Source organism: Glycine soja, chromosome 2 (genome assembly GCF_004193775.1).
Source record: "Glycine soja cultivar W05 chromosome 2, ASM419377v2, whole genome shotgun sequence".
NCBI lineage: Eukaryota > Viridiplantae > Streptophyta > Magnoliopsida > Fabales > Fabaceae > Glycine > Glycine soja.
In genome coordinates, this window is record NC_041003.1 from 3,046,653 (window position 1) to 3,059,269 (window position 12,617).

General features: G+C 26.5%; 1 protein-coding gene across 2 annotated transcripts; it reads right to left on the minus strand.

Annotated features, from left to right (window-relative positions):
• Positions 1-8,006: 8,006 nt before the first annotated feature.
• On the minus strand, positions 8,007-10,527 carry LOC114380141 (ankyrin repeat domain-containing protein 39-like). Of its 2 annotated transcripts, none has more exons than XM_028339092.1 (3): positions 10,089-10,527; positions 9,924-9,963; positions 8,007-8,382 (listed from the first exon to the last, which is right to left on the minus strand). In XM_028339092.1, the coding sequence occupies exons 1-2, from the start codon at positions 10,456-10,458 to the stop codon at positions 9,956-9,958; spliced, it is 378 nt and encodes a 125-aa protein (XP_028194893.1). In that variant the 5' UTR covers positions 10,459-10,527; the 3' UTR covers positions 8,007-8,382; positions 9,924-9,955. The 2 variants fall into 2 exon arrangements, with proteins under 2 accessions (XP_028194893.1, XP_028194885.1); XM_028339084.1 differs by having other exon boundaries at positions 10,068-10,525.
• Between the last annotated feature and the right edge of the window lie 2,090 nt (positions 10,528-12,617).

Here is a 12,617-nt window from a genome sequence, read left to right on the forward strand (position 1 = left end):
ACTTTTAAGCAAATACTAATAAGGACAATAAAAAAATATTGTGAATTGAGTATGCAATATTCAAGATGATTATGGTTTTGTTTTGAATAATATTGTGTTGACCCAAAATTAGAGGTGATAGGCTATCAGAGGTATATTACCAAATTGATTCTGATAGTGTATAAGCACAGGCTCATATTTCCCATATATGTGCGCTCGCCATAGTGGAATCTCATATTCAAAGAAAGCATCATTCGTTCTTTGGGAAAGTCTACGTGTCCCTTATTTTAACACTATTTTCTTTTTCTTTGTCTTTTCATAACCTAATATTTTGACAATAACCACCACTCTCTTTTTTTTAATCAATTTTCACCTTTTGCTAAACATAGGAGAGAGATATAGCAACGTAAGGGAAAAAATGACGAATTTAGTTCTAAAAATTATATTTCTTTGTCATATTAATCTTTAATTAAAATTGGTGAAAACTCAAATTAATCGCTAAATCTTTTTAGAATTTCTTTTTAAGTCTCCAAAATTAACTATTTATTTTTTGTCCTTACTTCCTTATCCAGGGACTTAAATAATAATAATAACATATATTTTATTGATCAAAATGATTATTTATCTATTTATTTATTTATTAATATTAGAAACTTAAATGAAACTCTAGAAAATTTTAGGAACTTATTTAAAAAAACAATTTAGAAACTAATGTGATAATAAGATATAATTTTAAAGATTAAAGTGATCATTTACTCGAAAAAATAATAGAAAATCAGTAGTACCAAAACGAAAACATTTTCCGTGTGATGATGACATTTTTACTTCTAAGTTTCTTATACTACTAACAAATTTAGTGTGTATTATATGTATCGTTAATAATCAAGAAATGTGTAACTTAATTAATTGAACATGGATGAATTATTATATTATTATTTTTTTATACTACTTTGATTTTAATGGATAAAAAATATGTACTATCAATAACAAATAATTTTGAAGAGAGTTTAATTTTAATATGTTGTAGTTTAAGAATTATTATACTAATAATTAATTGAAGCATATTTTGTATGTGACTTTTAAATAACAATAAAAATATATTATTACGCATAATAATTTATAATTAAATGATGATTTAAATATCTTTATATTATTAATATTTTAATTAAACTCCTTTTCAAAAGCTTATATAAAATAATAATATCTGACAACACAAAACAATCATGAACCATAGTTATATCAGCCCAAATATATGCTTCGACACGCAACTATATGCATACTCGTGTATGGCAAAACTTTTTTTTTTCTTCTTAATTATATACTTTTGGCGAGTTATCCATTTTAAAGTTATAGTATTTACTTTTTTTGAACAAAGAGTATGTTTGGATAAATAATTTAAGTAATTGAACGTTTGTTAAATACTATTTATTATGTAAATATTTATGTATACATTTTTATAAAAGAGAGAAAACAAGACTAAATTATTTATATATATATATATATATATATATATATATTTTGTAAGTTATTTTCCCAAATCATTTTGAAATACATATTGAAATAAATTAGAAAAACATATAAATATATACAAGTTATTTTCATAAATCTTTTAAAACATTTGCATAAGTACTTAATTGTATCATAAAATAATCCAAATACATTGTAAATAATTAAATTCTTTGAAAATGATAAAATGGTTCAAATATATCTATAAACGTTGTTTAATAATTAACACTCACACTCAACAAACATTCATAAAAAATACTGTTCGAGTCTGATGATGGAAATTGGCTTTTGTCTTCTTGAATAAAATCAGGTGCATTATTAAAAAAACATCCACAAAAACATTCGTGTTTTTTTTTTTCTACTAAGGAAGAACACATGAGATTTTTTTTTAGTACAAGTTCATATGTATTTTTAACAAATATTCTATTCGAGTCGAATAAATAGATTCAAGTTTAAAATAATTGACTAAACTAAAATAACTTCTTATCAACTAATCTACATATTCGCCTCTTCCGTAGTACTCTACGAGCAATTTATTATCAATGTATAGATGTATGCAGTTTGTCTATTACCAATAATTTAGAACTCAGCCAACATTAATTTGCACAAATATAATCACAATTTATTTTTATACTTGAGACAAACTTACTTTTAGGTAAAATTATTATATATGAATAACAAAACTACTTTTTAAAATATAGAACAATCTGATATTAATTCATCGATGCGCTTAGTTATGAACTCATCAGCCAACATAATATTAATTCAAGCAGTTTGCCTTATCAATTTATATTTAATTTATTCAAATATAAAATATAAGCCTTGAAATAAGGAAATCAAACAAACCAGGGAAGGAGAAGAAAATAACAAAGGCAGAAGAACATTGTGAATGATTCTCGTTTCAGTTCATTAAGGTTCACAAGAAAAAAGTTAGGTTAGAAATGTAACATCCATAATTTTTATACTAACAGCACATAATTATTAAATTCTAATAAAATTATTAATTTTTGTAGTAATTATCTCAAAAAATATTTAGTCATTTTTAATTGATTAATTATAAGACTTAAAACTTTATTTTAAAAAAGAAAATAACTATTTTTTTATTACTCTATAATAATATATGTTTTCTTTGAACGGTTTTGTTATTATTTTCATAACATAACTGATTAAGCAGTCTATAAATGCTTTTTTTATTAAAAACTATAAAAAAATATTAATCATATTATATTTTTTAAAAATTAACTTTTAGATCTAAAAGTAATGATTGACAAAGTGATTTTCAGTGACGAAATTAAATTTGATTGCATCTGGACATCAATCCATATAAGTATGTTTATGAAGATTATTAAAAGAAGGTTAAATTACTTATTTTATTTATATAATTTCATGATTCGTATCTTTTAATTCTTATAAATGATTATTTTAGTTTTTATATTTTATATTTTAATTTTATTTTAGTTCATATAGTTTAAAAATAATCTTTATAGTTTATATTTTAATTATATTTTAATTTTTATTAAAAAAAATATAAAAATAATTAATTACAAATTAATTATAAATTATTAACTATTTTTTTATTATAAATTATCTTATAATAAATTAGTTATGAATTATTTGTTAATATTTTTGTAATTAATTATAATTAATAATATTTCTCTTTTTTATAATAAAGAGTAAAAGAAAATTAAAATATAAAATATATAAATTAAAAAATCACTTTTAAACCATATGGACTAAAAAAATAAAAATTATAAGAATTAAAATATAAATTATAAAAAATAAAAAAATTATTTTAAAACTATAAAAACTAAAAAACATAAATGATAAAACTATAGCAACTAATTAATTAATATATATACACAAACCAATCCCCATCCTCTGGGCAAAACAAAAAAAGTCTTTGAAGATCTGAATCTTTAGAAAATTAAGACAAAGTTGCTAGGAAGATTCATAAATTGAAAGATGAAAAAGTTGCAGAGAATGCGTACTGAGTACTATATACACAACTAAATTCACTAATCTTCTTTGCTTCTCTCATCCCACGTCCCCACCAAAATAAACTGAACTTAACAACACTAACGCATGGTTGCGCTCCACGTGTTCGTTTTTAAAGGACTCTACGTTTACGCGTGCCCAACGTTTGTACTATTGACATTGCATGCTGTTCTGTTCTCATTTCTTAATACATGAAAATGATTTCACAAATAATACCAATATTAATCAATCGATTAAGTTTCTGAAATTATAATAATTTTTATTTTTTAATTTCTTTATTTATGAATAAAATAAGTCATTTTTTTAATTTATTTTTATGTTTGTAATTTTAAAAATAAAAATAACTGATATTTAATTATTTAAAAACCAAACTGACATTATATGTTATTAAATATTCTAATTATCGTCCATTAATTTTAAAAATAATAATCTTATAACTGAATGAGCTAAACTGTCATTATTAGTTAATGTATTACTTCTAATTGTAATTACTTTTGTTTTGGTTGTCTCCTCCATTCATTTACATTGGATTCTAGACATAGAATTATGGAGAATGAGGTGTTGGGGATAACCCGCACAACAAGCATTAGCCTCATTGAAAACATGTATAAGTTTTCCTACCCTTAGCTCTCTCTCTCCCTCCCTCTATTGAACTGGTAAAATAACTAATTCAAAATTCAATGATTTAGCTGTGATTGAAATGGTATTAACATAATAATAATAATAATACATAAAATATTATTAAAGAAGCATCATACTATAATTTTATTATAATAAAAAAAACTAAAACTAAATATAATTTTATAAGTGGTTATCATTTAAAGTACATACAAAAGTTCAAATAAAATATGTCGTAATATTTAAGTCTAAGTTTCAATAATGGATATTAACATTTAAAAGCCTAAAATTAAGATTTTGTTTGCACCGTGAACAAATAAAAAATAAGTTTCACGTATAAAGACAAAATATATTTTAATGCTTGTTATCTCCTGAGAGAAATGTTTTAACTTTCGAACTTAAATCTCACTTTGCAAGATGAGAGGACGACTACTTAACATTTGTCAATTTATGTTATTTTGTATTTATTAACCATTTTGATAAATAATTTTACTAAACATTTATAATTAAATAATTTAGTCTAATAATTTTTAATTATTTATTTTTAGATATAACTAGCTTGTCACATAAAGACAAAATATATTTTAATCTAAAATCTATAAGTTGCTTGTTATCTCCTGAGAGAAATGTTTTAACTTTCAAAGTTAGATCTCACTTTGCAAGATGAGAGGACGACTTAACATTTGTCAATTTATTTTATTTTGTATTTATTAACTATTTTAATAAATAATTATACTAAAGATTTATAATTAAATAATTTAGTTTAATAATTTTTAATTATTGATTTTTAGATATAACTAGCTTGTCAGATTCTATCTATTTTTTTAAAAACTATTTTTAACAAATATAACCTAAATATAAATTAAGAAATTTCAAATTGGCCTATAAAGATGTAAATAAAATTGCCCTATAAGCAGGGGAGGACCTGTGTGTGGGCCAAGGGGGGCCATGACCTCCTCATTTTTTGAAAGTTTCATAATTAATATCAATTTTTTATTATAGTTTTTTATTTTGTTAAATTTAATTATTATATAAGATTTTACTTTTCTTTAAAGGCTTTTTCAAACATTGTACATGTTTTGTGGACTTTTTTTTTTGGCTCCCGTCCATGATATATTGTTAAATAAATATTCTTAAAAAAGATAGGATAAATTTAGAAAATTCATTCATTTTTTTATTTTAAATTCTTTTATTAGTAGAAATGTAGAACATATCTTAATAAATTATTTTATTAATAGAACATATCATATTCAATTTATAGATTCACATGAATATATTATTAGAATTTAATGATTATACATTAATAATATAAAATAATTTTATAATGTAAACCAATCATAATTTATTATTTATATTATTTTTAAGTTAGTTATTATAAAAATTTAAAAATTTACTACAAATAATGATGATTTGTGATTAAATGATTATTCAAAACTATTTTACATTATTAATGTATATTTTTTCCTCATATTATAGTATTAACAAACATATTTTGGTAGTTTCATTTGTTTTTTATCTCATAAAATAAAATTGTTTTAATTTATTTTCATGTGCTAATTTGTATCGTATGTAAAAATGTAATTAATTTAAATATTTGTGTCCATAATTTAATTATTTTAATTTCTATTTTTCTATTGAAAATCATTTTAATTTAGTGAAAAATAAATAATTTTTTAGAAAATTTATCTTTATTGACCCCTATTTTTCAATCCTGGCCCGCCCTTGCCTATAAGGAATTTCAAATTGCCCTAAATACATCGAAACAATTTATCATGTGACACATATGTATGCAATAATTAATTAATTTAAAAATGTAAAACGCATATAAAACTTGATGCTATAAGCCGTCACGAATGGAAGTTTGTGTGTTTGGCCTGAACATGAACTAATTAACAAGAAGTTTAATTGGCTAGCTAATATAAATTCAGCCACTCACCAAAGTTCTAATATAAATTCAGCCACTCAATAAATGTTCATGGATTGTTGTTATGCACGTCATTTTCTTCTAGTTTCAAGTGCGCATACACAAGTGCCACACTATTTTAATGGGATTCTTTGTTCTCATGTTCTACCATGTCTCTGTGTGATCACAAAAGGTAGGCCTTTAATTTGGAGTTTATCAAACCTAATCAAAATTAGAAAATTTGGCAAAGAAAATGACACCATAAAATAGTTTATATCATTCTTCTTATATATATATATATATATATATATATATATATATATACACACTAGATGCTTCATTGGGTGCCTAATTAGGTAAAAACCTAGCAGGAGAAAGATTAAATAAGGATTATTCAATTAAACAACTTAGTTGTCAGCGTAGGCTTATCAATTGTTAGGTCAAGACGCTCGGAGCATTTCATAAAGCAAGTACCTTATAGCAACGACACATTTAGCTTGAGGATAATAATTTAATTAGCTTTTTGCTAATCGAGATAATTTTTTCTATAACAATACTGAGGGAATAATTTGCGAAACAAAAAGCGAAAGGAGTTCGTCGTATTGAATAACATTATTTGTTCAATTTTCTAAAGGTGTATAATACTTATATAAAAAGTTGTATGAAAATGATGTTGTCTCTTTATATTATCAAGTCTCAAAGCATGATGGGTCAATAAAAATATTGGCCAGCTACACGAGTTATGTTTAGCATTACCTTGTTGAGTGGTCAGTGTCATTCCAATAGAGGATCTTGTAACTTGTTGGTCCATAAAAGAAAAAATAAAGAATAGGATTTTGGAATTTTCATTGTTTCCAATTCCTTGTGTAGCTGATTCACACCGACGTATATATAGCATAATTAATTGTTTTCAACACGAGTACCTTTTTTTGTCTAAAAAAATGTAACTTTTAGAAGAAAGTGTTTGATAATGCGTAAACCAATATTTTGACATAGTAAGAAAACGATTGGTGCATAATAACTACAACAACAGCTATGAATCTATGATATCGTTTATTGCGATATGCTCATTACATAATATGTATTTTGTTATTTATAAAATCTATTAATGTTTTGCTTTTTTGTAATTCCTGTTGTTTTTTCAAAGGTTTTTGATTACTATGGTTTGGGTCATTTATTTTGATCAACATGGAATGTACATGGACGGTACGATTTTACATTTGTTATGACCAATTTATATTTCTTAAATAAAATCAAGGATAGAAAACAATTTACATATAATTGTAACTGAAGAGTAAAAATCATTTATGAATTTATTGCTCTAAGTATTTATATTTATTTTTAATAATTTTAATTATCAATAAGATGTATCTATAAGTTTAAATTTTTGTTTTTATCATTAAATGTTTAATACTTAATTAATATTAAATTATTTTGTAATAAAATATAATTTTTTTGGCAATTAATAACAATAATATATAGATTGATTTAGTTCATTCATTTCTTATGGAAACTTACAAGTTTTAATGAATAAATGATAACTTCTTGACAAGTATATTAAGTAATAATTTAAATCGGTAAGATCGAGTTCATAGTGACATTTGACTATATTCAAGGTTTATATATGTCTAATTTTAGGCAATTAATGAATTGAATTGAATGTTTGAGGTTTAGGATTTATAATATGTATTTTAGGCTATATGTTCATTACATAATATGTATTTCTAATTTTAGGCGATATGCTCATTACATAATATGATATTCATCATATGAAAGAGTCTAATTTAACTAATTTCACTACTAATCCCTTAAGAAATAAATCAGATAAATTGCATTATGAACATAAATGCATAATTTAGGCTAACTAACACCATTTTATCCCTAAAGTTGAATTACCTAGATGTTCTTTTTCATTCTTAAGAGATAAACATTTTTCAATACCTAAACCTTATAACATTACATGGGCATGGATGATCAAGCCATAAACATGATAATAAGCACATAAAAGAGATAATAATATCAAAATAATATTAAATAGATAGTTAAAATCATTACATCAAGAGTGTTTGGTGGGTGAGCTCCCAACAATAGAAGGTTTAGTTTCTTATTGTCAAGAAAGACTTACAAATACAAAAAAGGACAAAGGAAGTGAAATAAAATGGAGGAAGATGGAGAAGAATGAAGATGTAATGCTCTAAATGAATAGCATAAAATGAATACTTAGCCTTGAATTTTGATCACTTTACCCCAGATCCTTCATGCTCTTCGCCGTTTGTTCCCGTAACAATATTTGTCTTTAGTCTTCACCACTTCAATTTCTTCCCCCAGCAGAATTGGACCAAAATACCCATAAACAGCCAGAATCCAATCTAATTAAAAACCTGCTTAAGGTAGTGAATCATACTAATTAGAATGAGTGGGGAAAATAAAAACTTCGTACCCTATTGTCCAGAGGCTCTTCGCTATGCGAAGGTATGAGGGAGGGATATTGTACGCAGCCTTATCCTTGCATATGCAAAGAGGCTGTTTCCGGATTCAAACCCATGACCAACAAGTCACCAAGGCACAACTTTACCGCTACACCAGGGCTCGCCCTCAATGAGTGGGGAAAATGATAAAAAAAATAAGCATATGGGAAAGGAGGACCTGGTCCAGCCCAACTTACTAATCATAAAATTTACTATTTACTTTACAAATCATAAAATAAAAACTTGATTTTATTTCATAAGTAATACCCATCCAAAATTCAGATTTAAAAATACCAACTCCCCATACAAGGGTCATCAACAAAGCCTAACAAAGGTTATAACATATTAAACATAACAAATATAAAAATACTATAATAACCTTTGCATCATAGAACCCACCTTAATAATCTCTCTCTGCACAAATTTTGATACACGTGGTAATTTTAGTAGCAGTCCTCTCATTGTGCTTTCCCCCTATTCCACCAATCTCCATCACCCCACAAATTTTATTTCATGGTGATATACACAAATAATACTATAAGAATTTAACATTTTATTTTGTTCCATTCAACAAGATAAATGATTGAAGACTATTTCTCCAAACTAAAATTATGAGCCACCCCCGTTCTTAAGGGTGAAAATAACATAAAAAACGAAAGGTACATGATCAACATTATATTCTAGATTTTTTTTTAATCTTTCCTCGTCACTAACTTTGCGCTTAAACTTGGGTGAAAATGGCATCATATCATGACTTCTCAAAAGTTAAAATCATTTAGTTTTACAAAAAAATAATTATATATAAGTTAATTTTAATTTATAAAAAAGGTTTATTTTTATTATACATACATGATAATATACACACATATAACAAGAAAGTCATTGAAACTAAGACTTTGCTTGCACGTTACAACCATAGTTTAGCTCTACCAAGTGACCAAATCCTCATGTCATGTTTCACTTTCTTTACCTCCTCAACTATCTGAGAACAAAGACAACTAGACTTAATGATCCATAAAATTTGTAATGTAGAAAATTTTACACTCAGTATATTGCAAAGTTCCTTCATAATCAAATCAAGTAATACTTCGCCAAGAAAAAAAGTCAAATCAAATAAATAAATACTAGATGTTTACTGCATAAAAGTGATAATCGAAACAAAAATCCAAATCTGAGAAATTACCTTTCTACATAATATGGTATAAAAAAATAGTTGAAAAATTGAAAGGAACAACACCTCTTTTAAATAAAGACAAGCATTGTGAACAATAGGTAAAATAGAAAGGAAAAACGAGATTTAGTTGAAGTGGAGCAAGGTTACTATAGTGTTCCCTAGCGCAGAAAATTCTGTTCCCAAACGGCTATGCATTCCATACAAACCAGTATTTCTGAGACAGAAGACAGTGAAATTGACCCATGCCAAAAAATAATATGTACAAGTGAACAAGGCTTACCAGCGAAGCTCTTTGTTTCTTCCTGGACTTTGTCAATAACCTAAATCAATAAGAAGTAAAGCTAGATCAGTGGATAAATGAATGCATCACTAAGAGCTTACCACATTCAATGAAAGAGCAAAAAACATAAAAAGACTGGAGCACCAGCAGAATGTTCGTGCTCACTCTCCGCGACAACAGAAAATGTTCTTCTCCCTTCCCTGTCCCTCACGCACTTCACGTTGGAGCATTCCAACAAACACTCCGCAGCCTTCACGTGCCCCTTCCACGCTGCGTAGTAGAGTGGGGTCCACCCCTTCGAATCCACGCGATTAGGGTTTCCCCCCATCGTGACGCAGAACCGGATAACCCTCGTGTGCCCCTCCCTCACCACCACGTGGATCGTCGTCCTCCCATCGGAGTCCACCGCATCCACGTCTAGCTCGCCGTCGTAGCGCGCTAATAGAAACTCCATCGTGTCGCAGGACACGTAGGGGCCAGGTTTGGAGAAGAAGCGGCAGATGTCGACGGAGGTGGCCTTCCCGATGGCAAGCATGGTTGCTCGGACATGGCGAAGTGGCCGGGTTTCGAGAGAGACAAGGGGTTTTGCGAAACAAAGAAAAGGAGTGGGGGTCTTATTTAAACAACTCAACTAATAAAAAAATCCATGTTCAAATTGTTCTATTTCACATCAGTTTTTTAAAAATTAATTTTGTAATAATACCAGTTTTTAAATAATTAAGGTTGAAATTACTTTCTTAATATTGGTTTTTTAAAATTTAATATTAATAATGATATTTTATTTACAAAAATAATATCACACATTTTATAATATTAATTTTCATCATAATCAATATAAACCTGATAATATTAAAATTTATTATTTTAGTAGTGATTTTCTCGTAATCTAATTAATCTTGATATTACATGTAAAAACAAATAGATTAAAAGTAAAAACTCAATATTACGCAGTCAAAAAGGAAGAAAAAAAATTCAATCGGTCAAAGTTCAAAATAATACGTTAGATGAAACTGGTAGGGGATATCATATATTAACATCAACGCCAAGATTATTGACTTAGCACGTGACAATAATCATGGCATGCACTCGACTCTGTTTTATAAATTATGACACAATCTATATATATATATATAATTCTATAATATATAAATTATGTTAATGTCCTTGTAATATTTTGTAAAATAATATCAGTGAAAAAATGTGAAACAATACTTTCATTTTATACTAATAAATAAAAACCATCGAGCATATATTGTTGTAACTTAATAATCTATAATTTGAGTTATAAATATGATGCTATATTAAAGATTTTGAAGAAGAAAACTTATCATCTATAATAATTTTACGTAATTACAGCAAAATTACTTTTTTAAAAGATATACGTGGTCTAATAGATAATAAAATAGCCTCTATAAATAAGGTGACACGTATCTCAACTTCTCAGCTTCATTCATATTCTTTATTCATTTCAAACTTACTATTCGAATAGGACACCAAACCCAAATTTTGAAGGGAAAATATACACGTTTCATCATGCACCCCAGACCGAGGGACCAAATGCTCAGAGTCTATCTTATAATCTTGTTCCTATTTATTATGACTTATTATGTCTAGTGTTGGGTTTTATTGGGTTCAAGTTTCATCCAATTTTGAGGGCAGCCCTCGTATGGATAAACATTGTTATCATGTCTTTTTCATAAGCTATCCCTCAACCCATAGCTGCTCAATTGCATTATTAGTTAGTATATGTTTTTGGAGAATAAATTTCTAGCTGCTCATTAATTCTCTTATTATTTACCATCATAATACAATAATTAATCTTAATTAATTGGGACCTTTCGTTTTCTCCATTCAACAAAGAGGACAAAGTAGCTTGATTTTGAGCTGCTCATTATCTGTTATGAACAGGGCATGATCATTCTAGAGAAATTTGCAACCACCCCAAATATGAAAAGACCCTACTTATTTATATAATTTAATTAATGTTTTCAATCCTCTACGCCTTTGAATTGCAAGATATTCCGGTGATTTGAAGCTGTGCTAATAGTGAGTAAAGCTGCTCAAAAAATCAGACGAGACAATTGTGATGATTTGATAATCATCAACCATCTAATTTTTCATGTTTCTCCTTTTTTGTATTTAGTAATTTAATTTATTGTGTGAGTATCAAGGGCGTATCAGATAACGAAGCAACGTTGAAGGGTAACCACAAATGCGTGTTTGGTTAGATTAATCAAACCAAAATTGTCTAATTTTATAATTTATTGTAGCATTTTAAAAAAAAAAAATTGTTTCTGGGAAATACGAACCTTGAAGTACTGATTCATGCATCTCAAATTTATGATACTTTTGCGTATTTTTGTTGCAGCTCGTCATGAGAATCATCAGTGACACAACAAAAGGGCATGCTGAGAGAAAGAAAACCGAAGATAAAAATCTAGAAACTAAAAATAAATTAAATTGAGGTGCCACTTAAAAGAATATAAAGCTTGACTTGCTCAAGTACAAACCAAAGAAAAAAGAAATTAAGCCTTCCTTTATATACCTCAGTGAGCGGAGTAGAGTAAATATTTAATATATAGAATGAAATAAAAATATCATTCTTTTATTTGAATATTTTATTATGAATTTTAATAAAAAATTATTCCATTATTTGGTATGTGAATGGAGTAAAATGGGTTATAATTTTATTAT